This window comes from Nuphar pumila, chromosome 4 (assembly GCF_984573655.1).
Source record: "Nuphar pumila chromosome 4, dmNupPumi1.hap1.1, whole genome shotgun sequence".
NCBI classification, from domain to species: domain Eukaryota; kingdom Viridiplantae; phylum Streptophyta; class Magnoliopsida; order Nymphaeales; family Nymphaeaceae; genus Nuphar; species Nuphar pumila.
This window is the reverse complement of record NC_143252.1, coordinates 21,603,091-21,627,226: the sequence shown is the minus strand read 5'-3', so window position 1 is coordinate 21,627,226 and position 24,136 is coordinate 21,603,091. Positions and strand designations below refer to the sequence as shown.

The following is a 24,136-nucleotide window of genomic DNA, read 5'->3' as shown; positions in this document are numbered from 1 at the left end:
CATGGCATGCATCATCTAAAAAGAAAACCTAATTAAAAATAAGAAGTCACTTATACATACAATTCAACTTCTGCAATGGTAAGTACATGCATTTGTAACTGTTAATGCATATTTAATTGTTTATACTTAAGTGAATGCTTTTGATTGAGAGAATTTTGTAAATGTATGTTTGAATGTCTTGTAAATAATTTCACGTATGTATTTTTTTTTTGTGCTTAATCATGTTTGGGCATGTGAATATTGGATTAATTTTTGTTTACTTGTTTTAATTTATGTGTATTGAATAGCTCTGCTCTACCGAGGACTTAATTGTCTGACTCTATTATAATTAAATGTTTTCAGATAGCGAATGAGAGGCCAAGAGATAGCAGGAGGTTGCAACGGGAATTGAGCCAAGCCTTTTTCAGTTTTTGAACTTGTTTTGGATTGCGAGCATTTACGAGTGCTCAAGACTTTGATATTGATTTAATTTGAAAGAGTATGTTATTATTTAAATTCAAAGTGTAATGGACATTTAATTAATTGTGAATGTTTAATTTTAAATTCGTAGTGTATTTGAAACGGATGAAACACAAAGGGTTTTAGTCAAAGATGAGGAGATTAAAGAGAGATGGAAAGATTATTTTGATAAGCTATTTAATGAAAGTCATGCTCAGGATCTTGGAGACTTGTCCATTCCTTTTCATGAGATGAATCGTGACTTCATGCGCAAGATTCAAAAGAAAGAAATTGCAGAGGCTTTGAAGAAAATGTAATCAAGAAGGGCAATTGGCCCAGATGGTATACCTATCGAGGCTTGGAAATGCTTGGGAAAGAAAGATTTAGAATGGTTGACAAATCTTTTTAACAAGATTTGGCAGACAAATAAGATGCCTAATGAGTGGAGGAAGAGTACTTTGGTGCCTCTATATAAGAATAAGGGTGATATACAAGATTGCACAAACTATCATGGTATAAAACTCATGAGTCATACTACGAAACTTTGGGAGAGGGTGATTGAGTCTAGGTTGAGGAAGGTTGTCATGATATCGGAGAATCAATTTGGTTTTATGCCTGAAAGATCAACTATGGAAGCTATACATCTTCTTAGACAACTTATTGAGAGATATAGAGAGAGGAACAAAGATTTGCATATGTTTTTTATTGATTTGGAGAAGGCATATGATAGAGTACCTAGGGACATTCTCTGGTGGACAATGATGAAGAAAGGTGTTTTTCTCAAGTACATTAGTATAATTAAGGATATATATGAAGGAGTAGTAACCAATGTCCGCACTTGTGGAGAGGTGACAACCAATTTTCCTATAACGGTTGGGTTACATCAAGGATCTGCTTTAAGCCCTTTCCTATTTGCTATAGTGATGGATGAGCTTACGAGATCAATTCAAGAAAATGTGCCATGGTGTATGTTGTTTGCTGATGATATTGTTTTGATTGATGAGTCCAGAGCTGGGGTTAATGCTAAGTTAGAATTATGGAGACAGACATTGGAAGCAAGAGGTTTTAAGTTGAGTAAGAGTAAGACAGAATATATGGAATGTCGGTTTAGTAAACAACGAAGTAGTGATGGGAGTGTAGTGAAGCTTGGTGAGCAAGAAATACCGGTGTATGATTGTTTCAAATATTTGGGACCTATTATTCAAAAGTAAGGAGAAATTGATGGAGATGTAAATCATAGGATAAAGGTTGGGTGGATGAAATGGAAAAGTGCAACTGGAGTGTTGTGCGATCGTAGAATGCCATTGCGGTTGAAGGAAAAGTTTTATAGGACGACTATTAGGCCCGCTTTACTATATGGTACAAAATGTTGGGTTGCCAAGAGACATCATATTCAAAAAATGAGTGTAGCTGAGATGCGTATGCTTAGATGGATGTGTGGAAATACAATAAAAGATAAGATTTAGAACGAGAAGATACGTAAGAAGGTAGGCGTTGCACCCATTAAAAATAAGATGAGAGAGAATCGTTTACGGTGGTTTGGACATATTCGGCGAAGGCCTATGAAGACTTGGATGGAGATGATAGGAAAGGATACGAATGCTTTGAACCTCACCGAGGACAAGGCATTGGATAGAAATGATTAGAGGAGAAGGATACATGTGGAAGACCCATAATGATTTTCTTTGTTGGTTCATATCGCCGACCCCAATTGTTTTGGGATGAAGGCGTAGTTGTTGTTGTTGTAGTGTATTTGAAACGGATATGTGAAAACTGTAATATGCCAAAGTTTCTATCCTGTTCGAATTTTTGATGCAATTTTATAAAACCATTTCAAAAAAAAATAATTATATGATTTTCGTGATAGAAAATTTGGGGTGTTACACATATCTAGGCATTCAGTACCCTTTAGTCTTGAAGATTTCAAGCTGTTAGTTTAACATCGGTGATTTTTCAAGACCTTTTCTTGAATTTTTGGAATTTTCGTATTATGTGATAAAATTTAAATTTTTAAAAATTTTAGCTAGAAATGTACTAAAGGTTTTTGTGAAGTAGTTGAGAAATTTTAAGAATGAAAAATAATAATTAAAAACGTATTTAACCTACACACCTAGACTTCTCGAAAATTTAAAGCATAATTCAGTAAAATTTGGATTCTAACTCTAGAGGAATTAATTAAAATAGATAATTAATATGCTCAAAATATACGAAATATATTAATAGAATTTATTTAGGCATGAATTTGCTTAAATTACATTCATTAGAATTTTATGTGAATTTTGAATGAATTTATAAAACATTTTAGTCTAATTTGGAATAAATTTAGCTTGAATTTCATGGAATGGATTTCAAAAATTAACTAAAAATTATAAAAAGGTAGGAGTCCATAGGTGGGCCCTCCCATCCTATGTGGCATCCCAATTTAAAGTTTAAATTGCTAAAAAGAAAAACAATTTTGAAAATAAGGTGAAAATAAAACTTACTAAAAACAAGTAGAAAAGGTTGAAAAAGTCAAAGTTGCTAAAAACTTAAAAAGAGCCTCATAGGGGAGGGCGTGGATTTTTGGAAGAACCTAGAAGGTCCAACAAGGGCTGGACCTCCCTTGGGAGATTAGGAAAGTAAGAAAAAAAATGAAAGTTAAAAGGAAAAAATTAAAAAAAGAAAAAAGGGAAAGAGTTAGAAATAGTCAACTTGCTTGCCAAGCAAGCAAGTTGCTATTTTTTTTTAAATAAGAAAGAGAGGCTCCATAGGGAGGGTCAACCAGCCCCATGGAGACCCTCTAATCATTAATTAGGTAGTTATAATACCTATTATATACTATGTTATAAAGTCTATACTTATAAAAAAAAAGGAAGAAAAGGCTTAAAAAAAAAGAGAAAAGGCAAGAAGACATGGATTTGGATTTTTTTTTAAGATTAGATCAAGGGCTAGGATTTATCCCAGCCCTTGACCTAATTCAAGAGCTTATAAAATAGAGGATGAGCTCATAACCCCTCTATTTTGCCCCCTTAGAGATTTTTCCCCCAAGCTCTCTCTCTCCCCTCTCAAAACCCTCTCTTCCTTCTCTCTTTTCTCAACACCATTGGTGTTTCTCCCTTGTTCCAACAAGAGGGAGGGCTTCACGTGGCTAAGAAAGGCCTAAGGAGAGTCTACCTCAGGTCGTGGTACGCGTAAAATGGTCAGATCTTGCAAAAATACCTATCAACAATTGTAGGAGCAAGTTTTCGATGAAAAAAGGTAGGTGATCTATACTCTAGTTGTAAAACGGAATTCGTGGTATGAATTTCATGAGTTTTTCACATCCATAGACCCTTAACAAACCCTCACACACGTGGGTTTAGCTTAGGGCTATCAAACCATGGAAAAAGAAGGCTTTTACGAAGGAAAACCCTCTTTGAAAACACAATTTACTCAAAAACGGGTTTCTTAGAAAAGAAATCTGTAAATTTTGAAATTTTGTGAAATATGTTATGATTTTTGTGCAAGTATCAATTTGGATTGGTAGTATATGGTGTTGTAGATATTCTGTGAAAATTTTACGAATTTCCATGGTCGTAATCTTGAGATATCTTAATTTTAGTCAAATCGGATTTTTCAGAAAAGATTTTGGTAAATTAGAGAATATCATGAATTTCGTGTATGAACCCATGTGATTTTATTTTTGTAGTTGGTAGAATAGGAGTATTCTGTGATTTTTGTAGATTTTTCTGAATTTTATTTGCATGTAAATTTTATGATTTACTTCATTAATTGTGTATTTTCTGAATTTATCTCTGAATAATTAATGCATATGAGGGACGAATCCATTTTTCTGGCCAACCGGCTGAGGAAAAATCTGATTTGTCTCAATAAGAATAAATCAGACTTTGATATGTAGTTCTACTGTTGTTTTGATTTAAAAAAACGTCAAATATCTTTAGGTGTACGGATTCGGGTGACCCGGTTTGGGCCCACCCGAATGCATAGACCCAGAATTTCTGCTTTTCGAACAGACCACTGACCGATAAAACGCTCATAACTCTCTCGTCCGGAAGAGTTTTGAGGAGTGGTTTATTGCGTTGGAAAGCTAACAAAATTTTCTACCCACTATGAAATTTTGAGCTCTGTCCATGGTCTGAATCCGGTTCAGCAACAGTTGAAACACAATTTGACATACCTTTAGTAAAACGATCGTATCTCGCTCGTACGAAGGAATTTTTACGAACATATTGTTCCTATGGAAAGCTGACAAAATTTCCTACGTTTTATGAAAATCTTAGATCTGTTCGTCGACTATAAAATTTTCCATGAACTCTGTAACAGTCGGACAAAGTTGAGGATTTCGCGAATTAAGACCTGTCTTTAGACTAAGAGTTAATCTTCACATGGTTGCGCGTATGTCACATAAATTCCTTAATTTTGAAGAGTATGCAGTGTATAAATGTGTATGCAGGTCGGTTTTCATGCAGAAGTTCACGTGTTTAGCATAAAACATGTGTTGCTAAATGAGATAGTTAGGCACGATGCCTAAGAAAGCATGTACCAAAAGAAAAAGGACCAATGTGGTCCCATGAATGCAAGTTTCTGATTTTATTTTGAATATGGTATTGACTGCAGATATGTTCATGATGATGATGAAGATGATGTGTGATGTTATGGATGCTCAAATTTGTGTTCTTTATTGCATTGACCATGTACATGCATATGTATTAATCTAAGCATGAAACGAATGAGATTTTCATATCCGCATATGCTCAAGTATGTTAAAAGCATGATTAAATAAAAATTTCAATACTTTATAAGAATGCATCCATTGCCCGTAAAGTGACCAAGAATTTAGATGTTGCATAAAAAATACAAATTAAATCAAGAAAATATGTGACATTTAAATTTCAAGATACTTGCTAGGTGAGTGACAAGTGATATAAATAAAACTTCGTGGGGCAAGCAAGTTTCGAGCACGAAGGGTTGCTCCTCCCCTCCCACGATTTTATGGAAAAAACTTTGCATTAGACTGCAGCGCAGAGGGCAAGGTACTCATGAAGAAAAACTGATGCATCGGGTTGAAAGGTGTTGGGAATCTCTCTCATATTATCGTCCCTCACCCCGTCTTAGTGAAAAGGCCCGGCCAAACTAAAGTCATCCATGTACATAAAACACTGTATGAGCCATGGTTCTGATCTGAGAGTCATGCATGTGTCGTATCAGAAGGGCTAAGTGATAACTTAAATATGTATGTGCATTTCTTAGGCACTCATTCCATGAACCATCTCACTATAATGAAGCCAAAAATATTTCCTAGTGGATCGAAGCCATGAACTTCGAACTGAGTGCTCTTGAAAAGGCAAAAACTTGGGAAATAACCTCATTGCCCACTAGAAAGAAATCGATTGGATATAGATGGGTCTATAAAGTCAAAACTAAGAGCGATGGGTCATTAGAACGCTACAAAGCTCGACTAATAGCAAAATGATACGCTTAAGAATACAGTATTTTCTATGAGAAAACTTTCGCTCCCGTGGCTAGGATGACCAGTGTTAGGACTCTTATTGTTGTTGCTTCTGTTAAAAAATGGCCTATTTATCAATTAGATGTTAAGAATGCATTCTTAAATGAAGAATTAATTGAAGAGGTTTACATGGACCCTCCGCCAGGAGTGTGTATTGGTAATGATAAAATTCTTAAACTTAACAAAGCCTTATATGGATTAAAACAAGCTTCAAAGGCTTGACATGATAAATTTAGTAACGTAATGACAAGTTTAAATATTTGCTCTTGCTATACTGACACTGCTTTGCTTGTGAAAAGTGCAGGGTCTTCAGTAGTTATTCTCTTGCTTTATGTTGATGATATGATCATCACTGGAAGTGATGAGCAGGGGATTAATGATATTAAGAAAGTTCTGAAAGAAAATTTTGACATGTCTGATCTTGGTTTCTTAAGATATTTTTTAGGTATTGAAGTAGTGTACTCTCCACGGGGGTACATTCTCTCTCAGATGAAACTTGCAACTGACATTTGTTTAAAGTTTGACATCACATATGACAAGAAGACGGAAACCCCTGAAGTTATCAATGCAAAGTTGAGGTTGGAAGATGAAACTCTTCTTGAAGATCCCACTCCTTACCACCAACTTGTAGGGCTTCTGACATACTTATCCATCACTCGACCAAACATAGCTCATGCAGTTCACTCAGTCAGTCAGTTTCAACATGCACCTACAACCGTGCACATGAGTGCGGTCTTAAGAATCATCAGATACATTAAAAATACTATAACTAAGGGAGTTTTTCTTTCCTCTTCTTCATCACTTGACTTAATTGCTTATACTGATGTTGATTGGGGAGGAAATCCCAATGATAGAGTCTCAACTACTGATTTTTGTGTATTCTTAGGTGACTATGATTTTCTCGAGATGCAAGAAGCAGCACAAAGTTTCATTGTCCTCAATGGAAGCTGAATATCGTGCAATGGACACTACAACCATGAAACTTGTGTGGCTTGGAAGTCTCCTCAATGATACGAGCATAATCATCTCTACACCTTCGAAGATGTGTTGTGACAATAAAAGTGCAATTTATATCGCAAACAACCACACCTTCCATGAGCATACACACATTGAGATGAACTGCCACTATGTTCGTGATGAATATCTAAGAGGGACCATAGCATTGTCGTACGTTACATCCGAGTACCAGTTGGCGGATTTCTTCACCAAAGCTCTTGCTGCTCCTCGTTTTATGTTTCTTCTCAATAAGCTTTCAGTCATGTCCCCGTAAAGCTTAAGGGAGGGTGTTAAAATATATGTATTCATGTATATATATATATATATATATTTATATATATATTTATATTTATATATACTAATTGATATCCCATCATACCCGATTAAGGATATTTTTGTAATTCTGCCCAATAGGGGCATTTTAGTCTTTTTATTTTTATTTTTATTTTGTTCTTTTTCTTTATTTTTATTTTTCTTTTTTTATTGTAAATGCATTAAATGCATAATGCATTGGGGGTCCCAACTAAGAGTCCTTGAACCCCCAACGGTCACAAATGTGACCGTTGGGAGCCCAACGACTCCTTGTTGGGCCTCCCAATGCCCACTCTCTCTCACTCTTTTCCCACTCTCTCTCTCACTCTTTTGCTTATAAATAGAGGGGTAAACCCCCTTGTAATGTTTGGCTTTTACAAGCCCATTTCTTACTTTATAAGATCTCTTTTTAGCAAGCAATTGTTGGCATTGTGTTTGTCCATTGTGGACTTGTTCTTTGCATTTTGCTTGTGAATGTCCATTATAGGACATTGTGTTTATTTCTGCTTATTTCATTTCACCACTCCCTAGGTGAAGAGTTAGGAAAGATACTATTAGCTTGAGTCGAGTGAGAGGCAATAGCGTTTGGTGATAAGAGAGCTGACCATTTTCCAACCTTCATCTTCAATTCTTTTATTTCTTTTCTTAAGGTGGTCAATACATTTTTCTCTTCAACCTTAGTCTTCTCTAATGAAGTAGCTACACTTGTGGAATGAAAAGCCTTGTTCTTAAAGAAGTTGGATTTTCCAATAATGACCAAACACTAACCCTTATTATGCCTCATTTTTGCAAAATGTCTATATTTTAACTTGGCCATCTCATCAGCCATCCATTGACCTCTACCCCGATCTCGAGTAGAAGCTCTATTTCTACCTCTACCTCTCTTAAAGGGATAGGTACATTTGATTCTCCTATGAGAGTTGATTCTACTTTGATGCTATGTTCTTCAATCCTCTTCTCTCAAGAGTAGGCATACACATCCAAAGAGACAAAAGTATCTCCCCCTAAAAGATTAACTGTAATAGCATCATATTCTGTAGCCACACCTTGTAAGAGATCAAATACCTTCCTTTTCTCATTAAATGTAATTAAAATTTTTCAGAGTGAGAATCTTGATAAAAGTAGCAAGAATTTAAAGAGACACTGGATATTTCAATGAGGATATCGACAAGGAAGTCAAACATCAGAAACTCAATGGAGATATTAGTTTGATCTTTTAGAAGACTGGATAATCATCTCATAGTTATATTTGTCTTGTATTGGTAATTTTAACGAAAGATGAGTTACTAGATAGAGTTGTTTGTAAGCACTATAAAAGTTCATTTTCTTCTTGCTTTTACCATCAAAATTAACACCCTTCAACACTTTGGATTCCTCGAGGTTTCACCATAGAACTCAGCTCATTAGGATTCACCATGAAACCTTCATGTTTAGTTTCTCCTTTATTTCAGCTTGAACTCATCTCTAGAATCTTGGTAAATTCCAACACTTCACTTCATGTTCTTTATCATTCCATTGCTCTCATGATGCCTAATTACAAAATATTAGAGGCAATAGCCCGCTACTCTCCTAATACACTGCCTCCCGCATTGGGAACAAGGTCAACATAAAAGTCCCTCAAATAACTGTCAGATATAGCAAACATGATAACCACCCCCCAAATAATGCACATAACTTCATCACACCATCAAAACTAGGTCTGCCGCACTCTCAAATATGCACAAAAGTTCTACAAACATCATTACTTTGAATTTTCTAGCTTCCATGACCTTTCTTAACCTTATTCCTCTAATTTCCAGTCAAACTAGTGGAAAACCCTTAATATTGACCCAGATCAGGATTTATGCCACAAAATCCTCATAAAGTGCCACAATAGAAAAACAAGGTGAAAATCTATATCTCCTTGATGCTTCACTTAAAAACCCTAAAACAAACTTCTAAAATCTTCTAAAAGCATGTACTTTCACCTAAAAAGCCAAGCTGAAATACCATCTGCTTATGCCAATTGGTTCCCCTTGAGGTGACACCATATAGAGGGGTATCTTCCATTTATTGCGATGAGCTCTAGGCATTGGTTGGGCTTTGATACCATGTTCACTTAGATGACCATGATTACAAACTCTTTATGGAAAAGATTGAGAGAAAGAGTAGAGAAAAAAGAGAAGATAAGAGGGGGAGAAGTTAGGTCCATAAAGATTCAGTTTCTCATTTCCTTTATTTAATCATGTGCACATGCACTTTACAAAAGAAATAGGGACTCGGACAAAATTGCCCTTACAGAAAATATAAAAAGGCTAATTAATGCACAAGACTATCTCAAAGACCAAAAGGTTTTCAAGTTTCTGCATGATCCCCAAACAACTGCTAGCCCACTAATCAGTGTATTTCACCATCCTTGTTATTTCATTTTAATAAGTAGTTTTCTTTCATTAAAAAAAAAATCAAATGTATCGTCTTTGAGTTGATCTGAAACTGTGTTATTTAGAAAACTGGATTTGGCATTGAAAAGCAAATGAAAGTTTCATTTCAAATAGTTTCAAAGTCCTTTATTCTGAAAGCATATTGTTCTTATTTATTTTAAGTGTTTGGATTTAAATATTGGTTCACACAAGTGCAAGTCCCCAACTACCTTATCAGGGTTTATGTGCCCCCTTTTGAAAAGCGTAATCAACCCATTTGGCTTGCCATTGGGATTTATCCACCTAGTTGACTTAGTTCTGGGAAATCAAGTGGCCCCTTGGCGTAGTATATGAGAAAGGTGGAGTCCCCCACCAGTGAGTGATTCATTGAAGTTTCCGAAAAGCATACAGGATCCTTGTCCCAATTGGATATCCAATGGGTGGTGGAGCCCACCACCGCTAGTGTTATCGGCTCATTTGAAGTATGGAGGGATTTTATGGGCCCAACTAAAATCGGGATTCAGTGGCCCTTCAATGGGACTGTGAATCAGATCTTTTAAAAAAAAGTGTTTTCCAAAAGTTTTATGAAATAAGAGATGTTAGCTTTTGAAAAAAAAGTTTCATGAGTTTGGAAAGTGGTTTACAAAGTGTTTTAAAATCAGCTTTATTATCTTTTATGTGTACTGCATTTTGAAAAGATGGTTTTATTGTTCAAATGAAGTTTTGTAAAAGTGATTTAATGATATATTATGTTGCCTTTTCGAAACTGTCCTTTTCAAATGTCTCTTTTTGAAAACCTGAAAAACCTAATTATTAAGATTATAATTAGTTGCTTGATGAGCATGTAGCCCATTAAATATTATTATTGTTTTCCAGAGTGAGAATTTCGATAGAAGTAACAAGAATTTAAAGAGACACTCATAGGATATTTCAACGAGGATAGAGACAAGGAAGTCGAGCATCTGAACCTCAGTGGAATTATTGGTTTGATCTTTTAGAAGACATAGTAATAATCTCATAGTTGTATTTTGTCTCATATTAGAGATTTTAATGAAAGATTAATTATTAGATAGAGTTGTTTAAATGCCCTGTAAATATTCATGTTCTTGCCTTTGAAAGTTTTGTCGAGTTTAATTAAAACCCAATGACATAAATGAATAGCCTAAAGTCACATTTCAAGACGGGACCAATTATGGTTTTGGTTTTGATTTTGGGGCATGACCATAGTGACAAAAGTTAAAAAAGGCAAAATCTCAATTGGCAAAAAACTTGGGAGATTTTGAAAATTTTCATAAATCTTGCATTTTTTCAGCAAAAATATCAGGAATAAAAAATAAATCAAAAAATAAAAAAATTAATTTTTATAAGAAAATATAAATAAAACACATTTAAAATAAAAATCTCGGGGGTTTTCATGATAAATATCTTTTAAAAATATAAATATCGCGATATTGTTTTAAACTTCCAGGCAATTTCTCGCGATATATCGGCAAGATTTTTATAAATCTCGTGATATTTGTCACAGAGGGTGTGACATCATTTGACCTCCCCATATATAGATGCCACACCCCCTCGTCATCAACTTGGCAACAAACAAGTTCTTCTAAAATTATTTGTGCTCCATGCCAAAATGTTTGCAAGAGTAACATGTAACATCAAACCAACCAAACCCTTTGTAGCATTATCCTCCTTTAAGAAAATGAATGAGGCTGAAGATTAGACAAGAGCATATTAAAGAAGGAAAAGCAGCTATAGCTTCTGTTATGGAGTGTCCCTTTTTTGTTGTGCATTATACATTTTAGGTCTTGTACATATTGTTAAAATACATTGTGTATATTTGATATACATATATTTATAGTTTTATACAATATATGTATATCAGGGGCATTTTGATCTTTTTTCTGTCCTATAATAAATATAGGCCAATAGGGACTGTATTATCTTTTTATTTTATTTATTTTTCTGCTTTTTTGTATTTTAGTCATAGATGACTGTTGGAAGGCAGTCCAACTAGTCGTTGGACTGCTCTCAACAGTTACAAATATGACCGAGCCTGGCTAGGTCCTCTAATAGGGGGAAGAGGAGAGGGCCGACAGCCAGGCCACTACCGCAGATCGGGTGCAGGTCTGCCAAGTATAGGCATGTTTCTCTGATCAGATCTATTGTGTTTTTGCACATGCAGATCTGATTTAGATCGGCCAGGAATGTGCACATGCAGATCTGGTCTAGATTTGTAGTGTACTTACCCCTCTCTTTTTTTGCCCATGTTAGGGGCTGATGGCCGGCCGTCTACTATTAATCTGATTTCTAAATTATAAGTTTGTTTTAAGATCTACATGTGGACTGCCATGAAGTTTTATTTCACTGTTTGAAATTCAGGTTTGGTTAACCATATTATAGACTGTTATTAGATTTTTCTTTTTAGTCCGGCCGACTGTCATCAGTTGAGCTTCACCTTATGAAGCTCGGTCTAGGCAATATCATGTGTCTGACAAGGCTAAGTTATGACATGCCCTAAGCTGATTTGACTAGCATGATGGGATATATGTAAAGCTTTGTTGATTATGTCTATCAAAAACATTGTTGTTGTTATGTACCTCAATACTTTGACTTGTTGTTTTGTTTACAAAACAAAAGTGCTTTACTTTTGTGCAAACCAAGACCAGTTAATGTTGTTAATATGTAAGCCAAAATCGGTTTTGTTTATGCTGTTTTGAAACTGCCGACAACTTTGTTTTATGCAACCTGTCTTCGGCTGCATACTTAGCTCATACAATGGCGACCTGTCAGGGCAGCCGAGCTGCACCTATGTACAACCTTATGTGTTCACGGCACCCTGCTGTGTATGGTGAATAGCACAGTGCTGTGCACGGTGGGCAGCAACAACGTGCTGCTGGCAGCATGCTGTTGTTTGCCTTTGTGCATCAGTAACATGCTGATTTCCAGCATGTTATTATGCACAATGAATTGTACTTGTTATCAGTTCAGGCCGCTATTTGCGAGTGTTAAAGTTGTCCAAGCTTGTGCATTGCTTGAATGCCTGCAATCTGATCGGGTCTGGCAATTATTGCACTTGTGTGCTCCGATCAGATTTGTTGAATGGCATGCCTTGTGCAATCCGATCAGATTTGTCATGGTATGCGGCACATGGATTTTGTTCAGAGTAGCAATGTGGTATCTTTTGTTTTCCTGAACTATGTAGTGTTGTTCAGATCCGATTCGTATTAATTTCAGAGTACTTGTTGCATATGTTATTCATTGGATTACCATGTTACAATGCTTATGTCATATGCATGGAGAAATTTTATGGTATGTGTAAATATGATCATGTGCATATTTGAATGTTATGCATGAGATGAATTATGATAAAAAAATGCATGTTGCAAGCAAGTGTTCATATGCATATGCAATTTGTTTTTATATGTACATTCTTGATTGTATGTGATTAAATGTGCATTATAGACATGTTTTAGTAGTTGTGTATATACATATTCACTAAGAATTTTGCTTAAGATGCATCGGTAGTCAGATGTGAACCACTATAGGCCATGTGGACCAGAAGCATGTGTTGTTCTAAGAATTGTGTTTATGCATTGCAAAATTCACTCTTGAAATTTATTGGCTTTCTAAATTAATTGCACTGTTAAATTGTAACGGGCCAAGGTCCTGTGTTGTGTTTTGCATATTGATTTGCAAGACGATTCTTTTATAAAGAATTTGACTTTTGTTAAAAAGATAAAAGAGATAAACAATATAATTAATATTTTTTATTCCTGGGTGTCCCTTCCACAGTGTAGGAATTTTGGATGGCGGTTTTGGAGAAACCGTGAGGATACTAAAACTCCGTGTGGGATTGTCCCCCTGAACCCGATATAGTGGTTCGCCCCTCGGCCACGGTTTTAGGGAGTTTTCAGCTACTTTGACTGTGGATGGTGTTGTGACATAGCTGTTGTTATTGGTATACCAAAAAAGTGTCATCAGTGGATGTTGATTTCCCTAGTGTCCCGACAATAGATGTTGATTTCTAATGTTCTGATGGATGGTGTTGATTCCTGATATCGGTCGAGGAACAAGTGTAGAACCCGATAATAAAATACAAATTGTGTGTTAAGCTACAACTGAGAACCTATCTTGGACTTCAGGAACTTGTGGTGCCTGTTTTGAGTATCCACGGGTTTTAATGAAAAGTGAAATTAAACTTGTATGCATTTAATAAGGACATGCATGCAAAAAAGAACTCTGATAATAACTTAATAAGTTATCCATGCATGTGCATTGGAATCATGCATATTTATTGTTTTGCATTAATTCATGCATTTTTACTTGTTTCTGTTTCATTTGAAAGTTTGTTATTGCATGATAACTACTTTCAAATGCTTGAATAATAAAGGGTTTATGAGTTTGTAGTTGTTATATGTTCCTATGAAAACTTGCATGAATTTGATTTATGCTTTTTCTTGCCTATTTGGATTTTTAGAGGAATTCGTATAAAGAATCTTTGATTCTTACCCAGTACTCTCTATGTTTTTTACAGGATTTGAAGCTCAGTGATGAGGATGATTGCCACAAAGAGCCCATGAGACTGCGTGACTTACTTTTGTTATTCTTGGACAATGTGGCTCTATAATTTTAAACTTTAATTTACTTTTGTTCTTAGACTTTGATTATTGATTAATAAAGTTAGTTGTTTTGATTGGTTGGTTCAATGAAAAGATCTCTTGTGATTTGAAATTTGGTTAAATATGTGAGGCTCCGGATCCTTGGTTTTTTAGTTTCCATAATAGTTTAAAAAAAAATCCACTTTTCAATGGGGAGGAGTTGGGGTCGTTACATTTGGGGTTGGATCCACTTCATGGATCCAGACTTAGGTCTTAATGGTTTTATGTGCTTCAGATCTCCCCAGAGTTCCGTTCTTTCTAAAATATGTTGATCCTAGATCGGGTCCACTAAATGGGTCTAAGTCCTTGTTTATAAGCTCTATAAGCTTGAATCCATACAGGATCCGAACATAATAAACTCAGAGATTCAGGGAATCTCTCGAGTGTCAAAAGTACCTACAAAACTAAATTTCATGGATGTCAATCTGTGTAGATCTTCTATCAAGATCCAGATCCATAATGTATTTGATTAAGCTCTATATTGTTTTAACATCCAACAGTTCATTGATTTATTTATGGTCGTTGAATTTCTCATAAAAATATTGAGAATAATCCCTTATTATTTCTAAAAAAATCCAAAAAATTCGAGGACTTTACACCGACGACTGTTGGACTGCCTCCCTCTAGTGTATATGTGACTATAAATAGAGACACACTCTCTTGTAAAGATATGCTTTTCCAAGCATATTTGTTGAAGTTATAAATTTATTATTTTTACATTGTGGTGTTGTAAAGTTTGTGTTTTGTACATCTTCTTTGTGAGATTGTAATCGGTCCATTAGAGACCATATTGTGATTTGTGCACTTGTGTAGCCCTTTGTTGGCATTGTGATTGTGCATATCTTGTTTCATTTCACATACAATGACCAAAATACCCTTACACATTATTACAACATATATACATAATTATATAAAAATACTTGTAAGAGCATTACTTAACAACCTCCATTAACTTTTGCGGAATCTCTTATGAACTTGTTGAGAAATCAACATGGAGCGATGGTGACCATTAGTGAATATATCAGCAACCGATTTTTCAGTTACAATAAACCATACTTCAATCTCTTTGTCTTCTATCTTCTCTTCTATTAAGTGATGATATATTGGAATATGTTTCTTCTCACTATGATGAATGAGGTTAAATGCAATCTTGACAGCACTGTAGTTTAGAACTCCCAATGCTTTCAATTCGGAGACTGACAAATCCATGATATCTTAGTAGTAAGAGAGGTCATGAATGATATTCTGCTTTTGTACTAGGTCCTGCTATGGTTTTTTGCTTTCTACTACTCTATGATATGATATTTTTTCCTATAAACATTAGATTGTCTCATATATAGGTCACTAACACAATCAACATCTGAAAACCTCACTACAACTAATGGATCCTTTGCTTTATAAATCTCGGGTCATCATTTATTGTTCTTTTATGTGCCCCAATATATGTTTCAAAACTTTCAAATGCCATCTCAAGGATCACGCATAAGCTGAAATGCACATATGGAAGTATCTGACCTAGTGAAAGTTAAATATTGCAAGGCATCTAAATACTTATATAGGCCCTAGAATCTATACATTGTCTATCTCATCAGCTCTTAACCTTTTGTTTACAAGAGGAGTATTTATTCCATTAAGATCCTTGATCCCACTCCTCTTTAGCAAATCCATAGCATATTTCAGTTGAAGAAAGGGCATGTATCCTTGTCCAATATTAACTCCCACTCCTAGAAAATGCATAAGCTGGCCCAAATCCTTATTTGAAATTTAGTTATAAAACATTGTTTTATATGTGATCCGAGGATGAAATTGTGATAACTGTCACAAACATAAATGAATTTGTTCTCATGTTTTCCAATGCCGATCAATAAAAGAGAGTGAGTAGGGCTTGCAGTGAAACCATAAGATTATAGCGCATCTAAGAACTTCTGAAATCAGACCTTGAATGCTTGCTTAAAACCATAAAAAGGATTTTTAGTATGGTTCTCTTTCCAAATAACCTTACAGAAGCTATATACAAACTTCTTTTTTAAATAGTCATGTAAGGGGTCAAATAAGATAGCTGGCTTTGTTAGGTCATAGCATCATAACCGAGGGGGCTCGGGTTCGAATCTCATGGGGATTGTCCCTAGCTTGTCTATCAAAAAAAATAAAAAATCAGTTAAGAATTAATAATATCCATTTAAAATCATTTGCAAATCCTACAAAGCAACATGTTTGAGTCCTTGAGTAAAATTCATCCCTTAGGGCCTAATCACATAGCAAACAAACCCCTAGACTCTAAAGTATTCATAAGACGTTTCTCATCCAAAATACAACAGGGAGCTCTGTACTGATGCTCTAACACAATCATTGTGATCTTGAAATGTGAAAACAAATCCCATTAATATCTATGCTGTCAGAGCAAAGTTGTACATGGCAGAGTTACAGGAAGCTTCTTAGGTAGGTGGAAAACGCGCTTCCCAGAAACTCTCTTCGAAAGCGCGATACTCCTCTCTTCCAAAACTTCATGGGAATCTTGATTCCCCCACACTTCTTCTATGCTTCCCACAGGCATGGTCTATGTTTCTTATATGCTTTTCTCACATTTTCTTTCATGTTTTCATGTATTTCCTCTTACGCTTCCACTCACTTCCCATGTACTTTCTCTAAATTGGTAACCCTCATTGTTAGATTTTAACAAACATTTAACTCTTTTACTGAAAAATCATGAAATATAAGAATAATCAATTTGATTTTAGTTTTTATTTGTTTCTTGTTTGATTCCTATTCAGTTACCATATTGCTTCATTTTTTATTCCTACTTCTCATTGAAATTGATATTTCACTTCCCGTTCCTATAAATTTTAAAATGCCTCGCTTCTCACTTCTGCTTCCCGTATCGTTTCCCGCTTTCGCTTCATAGTTTGGCAACCTTGGTACATGGCACATATCTAATGCACAGTAACTTCATTTCAAGCACTAAGTGCCAAGTTATATCCGCAGGAAGGTAGAGCTACTGCAATTCATGATTCCATAAACTTTGCATCCTTGAATCAACCATGCTATGGTACACTTGGCATGAGACCTAAATAAATGCTCGTCACTAAGGTAAACTCCATGTACAGATGCTAATAATCTTCTTCTGCTACTGCTAAGTTTCCTGACTAAGAGCAAATTCCACCCAATTTAATCATTATTTTTCAGGCAAAAGGGCAATCATCTTCAGTGAGAATAGGGAAAAATAACTTTCATGTAATCCATATTCAGAATAAAACTTGAATTTCTCAACCCAATTTATGTGAACTACAAAACCAATGGAAGATAATTTAAACCCCAAAAGTAACTTAGAAAAAAAGGCCAGTCCAAAAACATTACTCATGCACGTGTGCAATCATAAGTAATACATACCATGTATCTAACATACAAAAGAAAAAAACCGCAAAAAATGTCCAGAATCACTCAAAACAATGAAGAAATTGCTTTCATGGAAGAAAATGTCTAGCAAGGTCATTTCCAGTCAAGCAAAAGGCAATCCATTTTCCTGTCACCTTGAAGCCAAGTTAGAGAACCATATGTAATTAATCTACCTGTTAAAAAGCTAAGGAATGAATGACCATCCCAACCAAGGAGTACATCAAACTAAGAAATATAACTCGATCATCAAATCTATAAAAACTTTATCAACTGTTTTGCAAGCTCATTTTTTTGTCTTTTCAGATTCTCCTACTTCTAGCATTACCTTGGGCTGTAAAAGATGTGAAACATGCTTCTTGTGGACAAGGCATTAGCTGCTGGAGAAAGAATACTGAGTTGCAAACCCTGGGAACAAAGAGCCGAATATGGAATGGAATTTCGAGGCCTACTCGCTCTCCTAATCCCAAGTCTCAGTTCTCCATCTTCACCCCTACAGAAAACAAACAAGCATGTGAAATATTTTTTCATCTATCACCACCATAGTAAGATACTGATAAGCTCAGATATACCTCAGAAACAAAACTGCATCCCCTGAAACAAGACCTTTCTGGTTGACAAAAATACTCCATCCAGTTGTCAGTAGATGTCTACGCGGCTGGCCTACCATGATCAGCAAGTCATTCATGAGAAGAACTGTTAGTATGAGCCCATGTGTGGGTATGAACAGGCAAAATAAGGTAGATAGATCATATAAACCTCTATAAATATGGCGAAACCTCCATTCAGTGCCATGCAAATCCTTGGCAACGAGCTCCTGAGAAGGCCTTTGTTGACTGTAGTCCTGCAGCAGTTTTAAGAATTAGTATGAATCTTGTAGAAATCAATCCTCTATAGACTCTGTTTTAATGTTTCTAAGAGTTCAAAACAATAAAGAAAGAAAGGAAATCCGCATTGCCCATGACAATTTAGGTCAGTTTTTGAAGCATGAACTACGCTTTCAGAAAAAAACTCACAAGAGGTGGGAAACAGTCTTCAGCAGCTCTTCGGGGTACTGAAAATCCCCCATGTGTGCTCGTATCTGATGCAGTCAAGGTCTTGCAGAACATATGAGGGATCGATTTGCACAGTGTCTCCGAACCACCCTCTTCTTCCTCCTCTAAGTTCTTATCAAACACCTCGATTCGCTTAAAAGCACAAGAGACACAAAAATATTCCCTTTTAGCATAGATATAGAAACTGGGAAGGAACTTATATTACACTGGCTTTTCTAAGATATTTCGTTCACACACACACACACACACACACACACACACACACACACACACACACACACGAGCAAAATAAATAAAAGGAAAAAGGGAAAAGAACCTAGAGAAACAAAAATGCAGTAACACAAGGCCAACAAAAATAAGAACAAATTCATAGCCGTGGAACTGAACTTCATCACAGTGGCAGTTCTCCTGGCAAAATGCAGGAAAATGACCAGAAAACAAAGAAAAAAAAACAGAAAAGAAAAGAAGGGAAAGAATAAGGAATTCTAATGGCATGTTTGAGACAAACAGGGTTCAGTTAACACTAAGCAAACTCAAAGCTTCATTTCAAAAGCCAAGCAACAATACCACTGGACTGTCAATTGCAACAAACTGGAATGTTGAAATTTACCTCTGGTTCAGGAAGCAGGGTGACCTGTGCATAGACCTCATCATTTTCTTGATCAGCCTATGACAAAAGAAACCATAAAATTAAATAAAATGATAATAACAGAGAAGGAGGAGGAGAAAGAGAGTCACACAAAGGGTTTATTGGTGATTTTGAAACTAACATGAAGGTTAACATCGAGAACTCTGCAGAAAATCTGAGGAGGGAGGTCATATGTGTGCATCCGAATTTGGTGGTGCTCCAAACTCTTGAAGCAGGAAGAAGCAGCCGCCGCCTGCTCCAGGTGGCCCTGTGGGAAGTAGACAACCATGTGGCCCTTCTTTGGGAGAGAGATGAGCGGGCCAGCACAAGCATGCCATAGCTCCAAGCAGATAGAAGAACCACCACCACTCCCACTGCCGTTGCTAATACCACTGTTTGAGGTCGTTGTGTTTGTGCAACAAGAGGCGGCAGACTCAGAGGAGCAGCAATTCTTGTCAACAATTAGTGCACTGTTGAGATCAATTTCCATATTACCCTTGTCACTGAATCAACGGATTCCTAATACAAGCAACACTAGCTCACACCCACACTAGCTCACACCCACAAACAGAACTGGAAAGTCTGATTCTTCCTTGCTCATATTTGGGGTCTTCTCCATCATGTGAAAGCTTGACAAACACGGAGAGAGAGAGAGAGAGAGGTCCTTCATATGCAGGTTTGCTAGCTATTTAACCGCATGGTTATGGAGGAGCAGACAAGTCGTACAGGCTGCTTTTTCTTTGTATTGTATACTAAAAGGACAATTGCACGTAACCCCTTCTTTTATTGGCATTTTGGCTAACTGAATTTTTCACAAAGCCTCCTGTCAGTTGATATCCCCCCCCCTCCAAAAAAAAAAACAGAACAGTAAAAACCAACAAAAAGAAGTAAAACTTGGAAACAACTTGATGAAAAGGAAGCAAAGTGATGCAAGCTGCGCCTAACCATGACAAGTCAAGTCCTATTAGTTTCTTAGTATCATTACTAAATTTGGCAATAGACATCATAAGACTAATTGGTTTACTGCATAATTTTCAAGTTTCTTTTCACTTAAATTTGATTTCGCCACACATCTTCACAGTCAAACCTCATATTGGGTGGAACTCGGACTTGTTAGGCATGATTTAGCCATGTCTAAGCTAAAGTTGACAAAGCACAGTAAGGTGAGCCACGGGAGACTGCATCAAGTCAACGAGGAGATCATTTTAAATTGAGAATGCTAGAAATTCAAAGGGCTGCAGCAAAAACGCATTTCATATGCCCATCTGGGATAAAACTGTGAATTGTAGGGGTTGCAGAAAATATAAACTGGTAGGAATTGTTTTTCAAACTGTTTTCGTCGTGTTCTTTCACGTTTGTGTTTAAAATCAGGACAGAATGGATGGAGGATTGTCGTTCATTGCATGAAGAAAGCAAGACAAAGTTACACATTATTATACAATTCGACGAGATTACAGAGTAACCGTAGTTTTCTCAAGGGGAATCCAACATATCATACACGGCACCTAACGACCAACTAACAACCACTCTGTTGAGCGTGCCTCAATACCCAGTAGAGGATGAAGGGAACGATCTGAACCATTGCTCCTTCTGGCTAGCGCGAACCAACAAGGCCTACATGGACTCGGTATGAGGAAGGCTTGAGCAACTTTATTAATTAGTCTTCGTGTAGCACTTTACTTGACCAGGGTCAGGTGACAAGCAGCCTGATCCTTATATCCGAGTCCACCACAATCTGTGACGAATTATCGATAAGACCCACGTGATCCGATATAGCTTCACGCAATTCGACCGTAGGCGGCCATCTCCTTTTACAATCAACCAGACTTGTGGCCTGATTAAGCTAATCTTTCATTGGGCTCAATCAATGTTGTCAGTATCAGTGCGAATTGTCCTGAATCGGCCGATTCATATCGTATGGGCCTGAATCGATATAGTATAAGACTGATTCGGCGTATTTTCTAACAGTTTCAAAAAATGGTTAAAAAATAATTTAATATATTTTAAATATTATTTTAATTTTTTTGAGAAGTATCATTCTGTGCTTAGAAGTTGGTCGATTCAGCTCGATTCAGTCCCAAATCCCAATAGGCAATTCACCTGGCAAGGCATGATACAATATTGACCACATGGAGCTCAAGAAATTGGTTATTAATCAGTGCATTCGTGTGATTGGAACTAATGGATCCAACGAGAGGGGATCCATAGTTGCATTTTAGATTTATATTCTTTTAGTTTGTTTGGATATTCAGATCTCATTCAAGATCCAACATAGAGTAGGTTTCTGTTTTTGCTATAAATAATTGTTATGGGATTCCTTTGAAGGGGATGAGAGTTGGATGATAAATTATTATTATTATTATTATTATTATTGTTGTTCAATTTATGTAAATTTTTTGGTATTTCTTGTTTTTTCTCAGTTTTTATGCATAGAAATAACGTAATATAATTTTTTTTCATAAATCATGCACTCGATTTGCATTCAAGTGGTATCAGAGCAAGATCGCAATCTTGTGATGATGAGAGGAGAATGTGGCAAAAATCATGGTCGAAGCGAAGGACACGATGATGGATCTTTCAATGACCAATCTGAAGATTGATATGCAAAGTCTGAAAAAAAAACATGATGGAGACAAATCAGAGGCATGTGATGTTTAATTAACAGTTCTCCAAGATGAAACATATGCTCGAGGCGTTTCTGTGATGATCGTATGAAGAAAAAGGGAAAGGTGTGTGACACCCTAGAGTCCCATGAAAAGATGCTCATCCACGAGGGTGAGAAGATGGTGTTGGCATTCGAGAACACCCAACCATTGTTGGCTAGCAGTGCAACCGGGTTCATTAATCACCCTCCACGATCAGAATGTGCTCAGATGGAGGATCCATCGTCACAAGGTACCTTTTCATCTGCGAGTAAAGCAGGATCAGAAAATCGACATCCTCCTACAAATCCTCTTACAAATCCTCCTCTTCCCCTTCAAGAGGATTGGTGGGAGGAAAGACCTTCAATTGGTCGGCCACCACCCGTCGAGTTACAGATGGGAGGGGCCAGCTTGTAGTGGTTTTGGCCGCTGGCGGAGAATCCGCCAGAGGGGGTCGTCAACCTCCCCTTCTTTCCTTCTTGCTCTAGGCCAACAAAGGGCAATAGCTGTGACGCCCCTAGAATTCCCGACTTGGAAAAATCCTTTGAAATCCTTTGGATTTAAGGTGATTTTTTTTTGAAACATTTGAAAACCATTGCGTAAGTGCGGAAGTACCTAAAAGGAAACAAGCGGAAAACTCTGGGCGGGTCGCAAGAGTGAAACAACACTGATTTGAAACAACCTTATTTAATGCATTTACAAATAGTACAACAATTCTCTTTTTACAAAATATCAACTGCCAAGATCCTTGATGGTTCAGAAGTGTGGGTTCACGTCCACTGCCGCACATCGAACTTCATCGCACGCCTAAGCAAACACCTGTATCCCCATAAAACGGGGTCAGTACTCTTTCGAGCTGGTGAGACAAACCAATCACAATATACCCATGTGTGGAAAACGAAAGTAGGCTTAATATGAAACACATAGCATGCTTAATTACAATAATTGACCAGTTAAAACATGAACAAGTATACAAGAGTGACAAATCTACACATGGAGCAATAAATGACCATTACTAGCAATAACATGGTATGCATCAAGGAACATAATTAAACACCATTCGTAACATTTGTAACATGGTATGCATTACAGAACATAATCAACTAATGCAATAACACAAGAGAGCATGTGATGCAGAACAGATAAGTATCGTGATCTGTGCATATGTGCATCGTGCCTCAAGTAGGTGAACCAGCAGTGATGTGATACCAAACATCGTGCATTACGATGAGTCAGTTAAAAACATTTTGCCACGGAAGGGCAGCTCTAGAAACAAATCAAGAGGCGAGCAAAAGCATAAAACCCATGTATTTTTAACAACAAATCGTGAAACATGCGATAGCATACAAACTTGTATCTTTATCATAAGCGAGCTCATCTCATGAGGTGGGGCCATCACCCGCACCCGAACTCGCCAAGGAGTTCCAAATATCGCATAAGTCTCAAAAGACCAAATCCCAAACATGTATCTCGAGAATCCCTACGTACTTACGAAAATACATTCAATTGACAAGAAGATTCGCACACTCAATTATAACAAGTATGAATATGTGACTGCATTCATTTCGTGCTCTAGCTTACATGCTAAAGTGTGTGCGGCCATGTACATGCCATTCAAACAACATCAAAAAACCACGCCACAAACACATGTTAATACTCTTAAATAATTATATAATTTGTGTCGTGCCTTGTAAGACGAGGGAAGTGCCATATTCATTTATTTGCTTTGACATACACCGTAGATTTCATAATTAAGAAAAAACCTTATTTTACTTGAAGGCATTAAACAGGGTACCATTTGCAAAACATTTGCGTTCTATGCAAAAGCGGACATATGCATAAAAATATGCATCCTCATTACCCATATTGATGGGTTTATCATATTATTGCACATACAAAACCATATTTACGTAACTTTTCATTGGACAACACGCATTCATCGTACAGGTTGTAACTAGTCAAAATACTATATGTATGCATTGGAATATTGGATCCCGCGTCATAAGCATACTTGCAGCCCCATGGCTGCGGTCCGACGCTTGCTAACGAAGCAAAAAGCGTGGCAAATAAGGAGAAAATAACAGCAACTAGGCTAGAGCTGTCCCAAAAAGACTGGCAACCATACCAGCC

The 24,136-nt window shown here is 36.5% G+C and overlaps 1 protein-coding gene across 1 annotated transcript in view; it reads right to left on the bottom strand.

Annotated features, from left to right (window-relative positions):
- Positions 1 to 19,991, bottom strand: part of LOC149839612 (auxin response factor 3-like) — a 31,089-nt gene extending 11,098 nt beyond the window's left edge. The window contains exons 1-6 of the mRNA XM_090002676.1: positions 19,507 to 19,991; positions 19,347 to 19,403; positions 18,698 to 18,868; positions 18,441 to 18,525; positions 18,254 to 18,344; positions 18,010 to 18,174 (exon numbers count right to left, since the gene is read on the bottom strand). Coding sequence (XP_089858802.1) covers positions 18,010 to 18,174; positions 18,254 to 18,344; positions 18,441 to 18,525; positions 18,698 to 18,868; positions 19,347 to 19,403; positions 19,507 to 19,854 — 917 coding nt within the window. The 5' untranslated portion in view covers positions 19,855 to 19,991. The remainder of the gene's footprint in view (positions 1 to 18,009; positions 18,175 to 18,253; positions 18,345 to 18,440; positions 18,526 to 18,697; positions 18,869 to 19,346; positions 19,404 to 19,506) is intronic.
- Between the last annotated feature and the right edge of the window lie 4,145 nt (positions 19,992 to 24,136).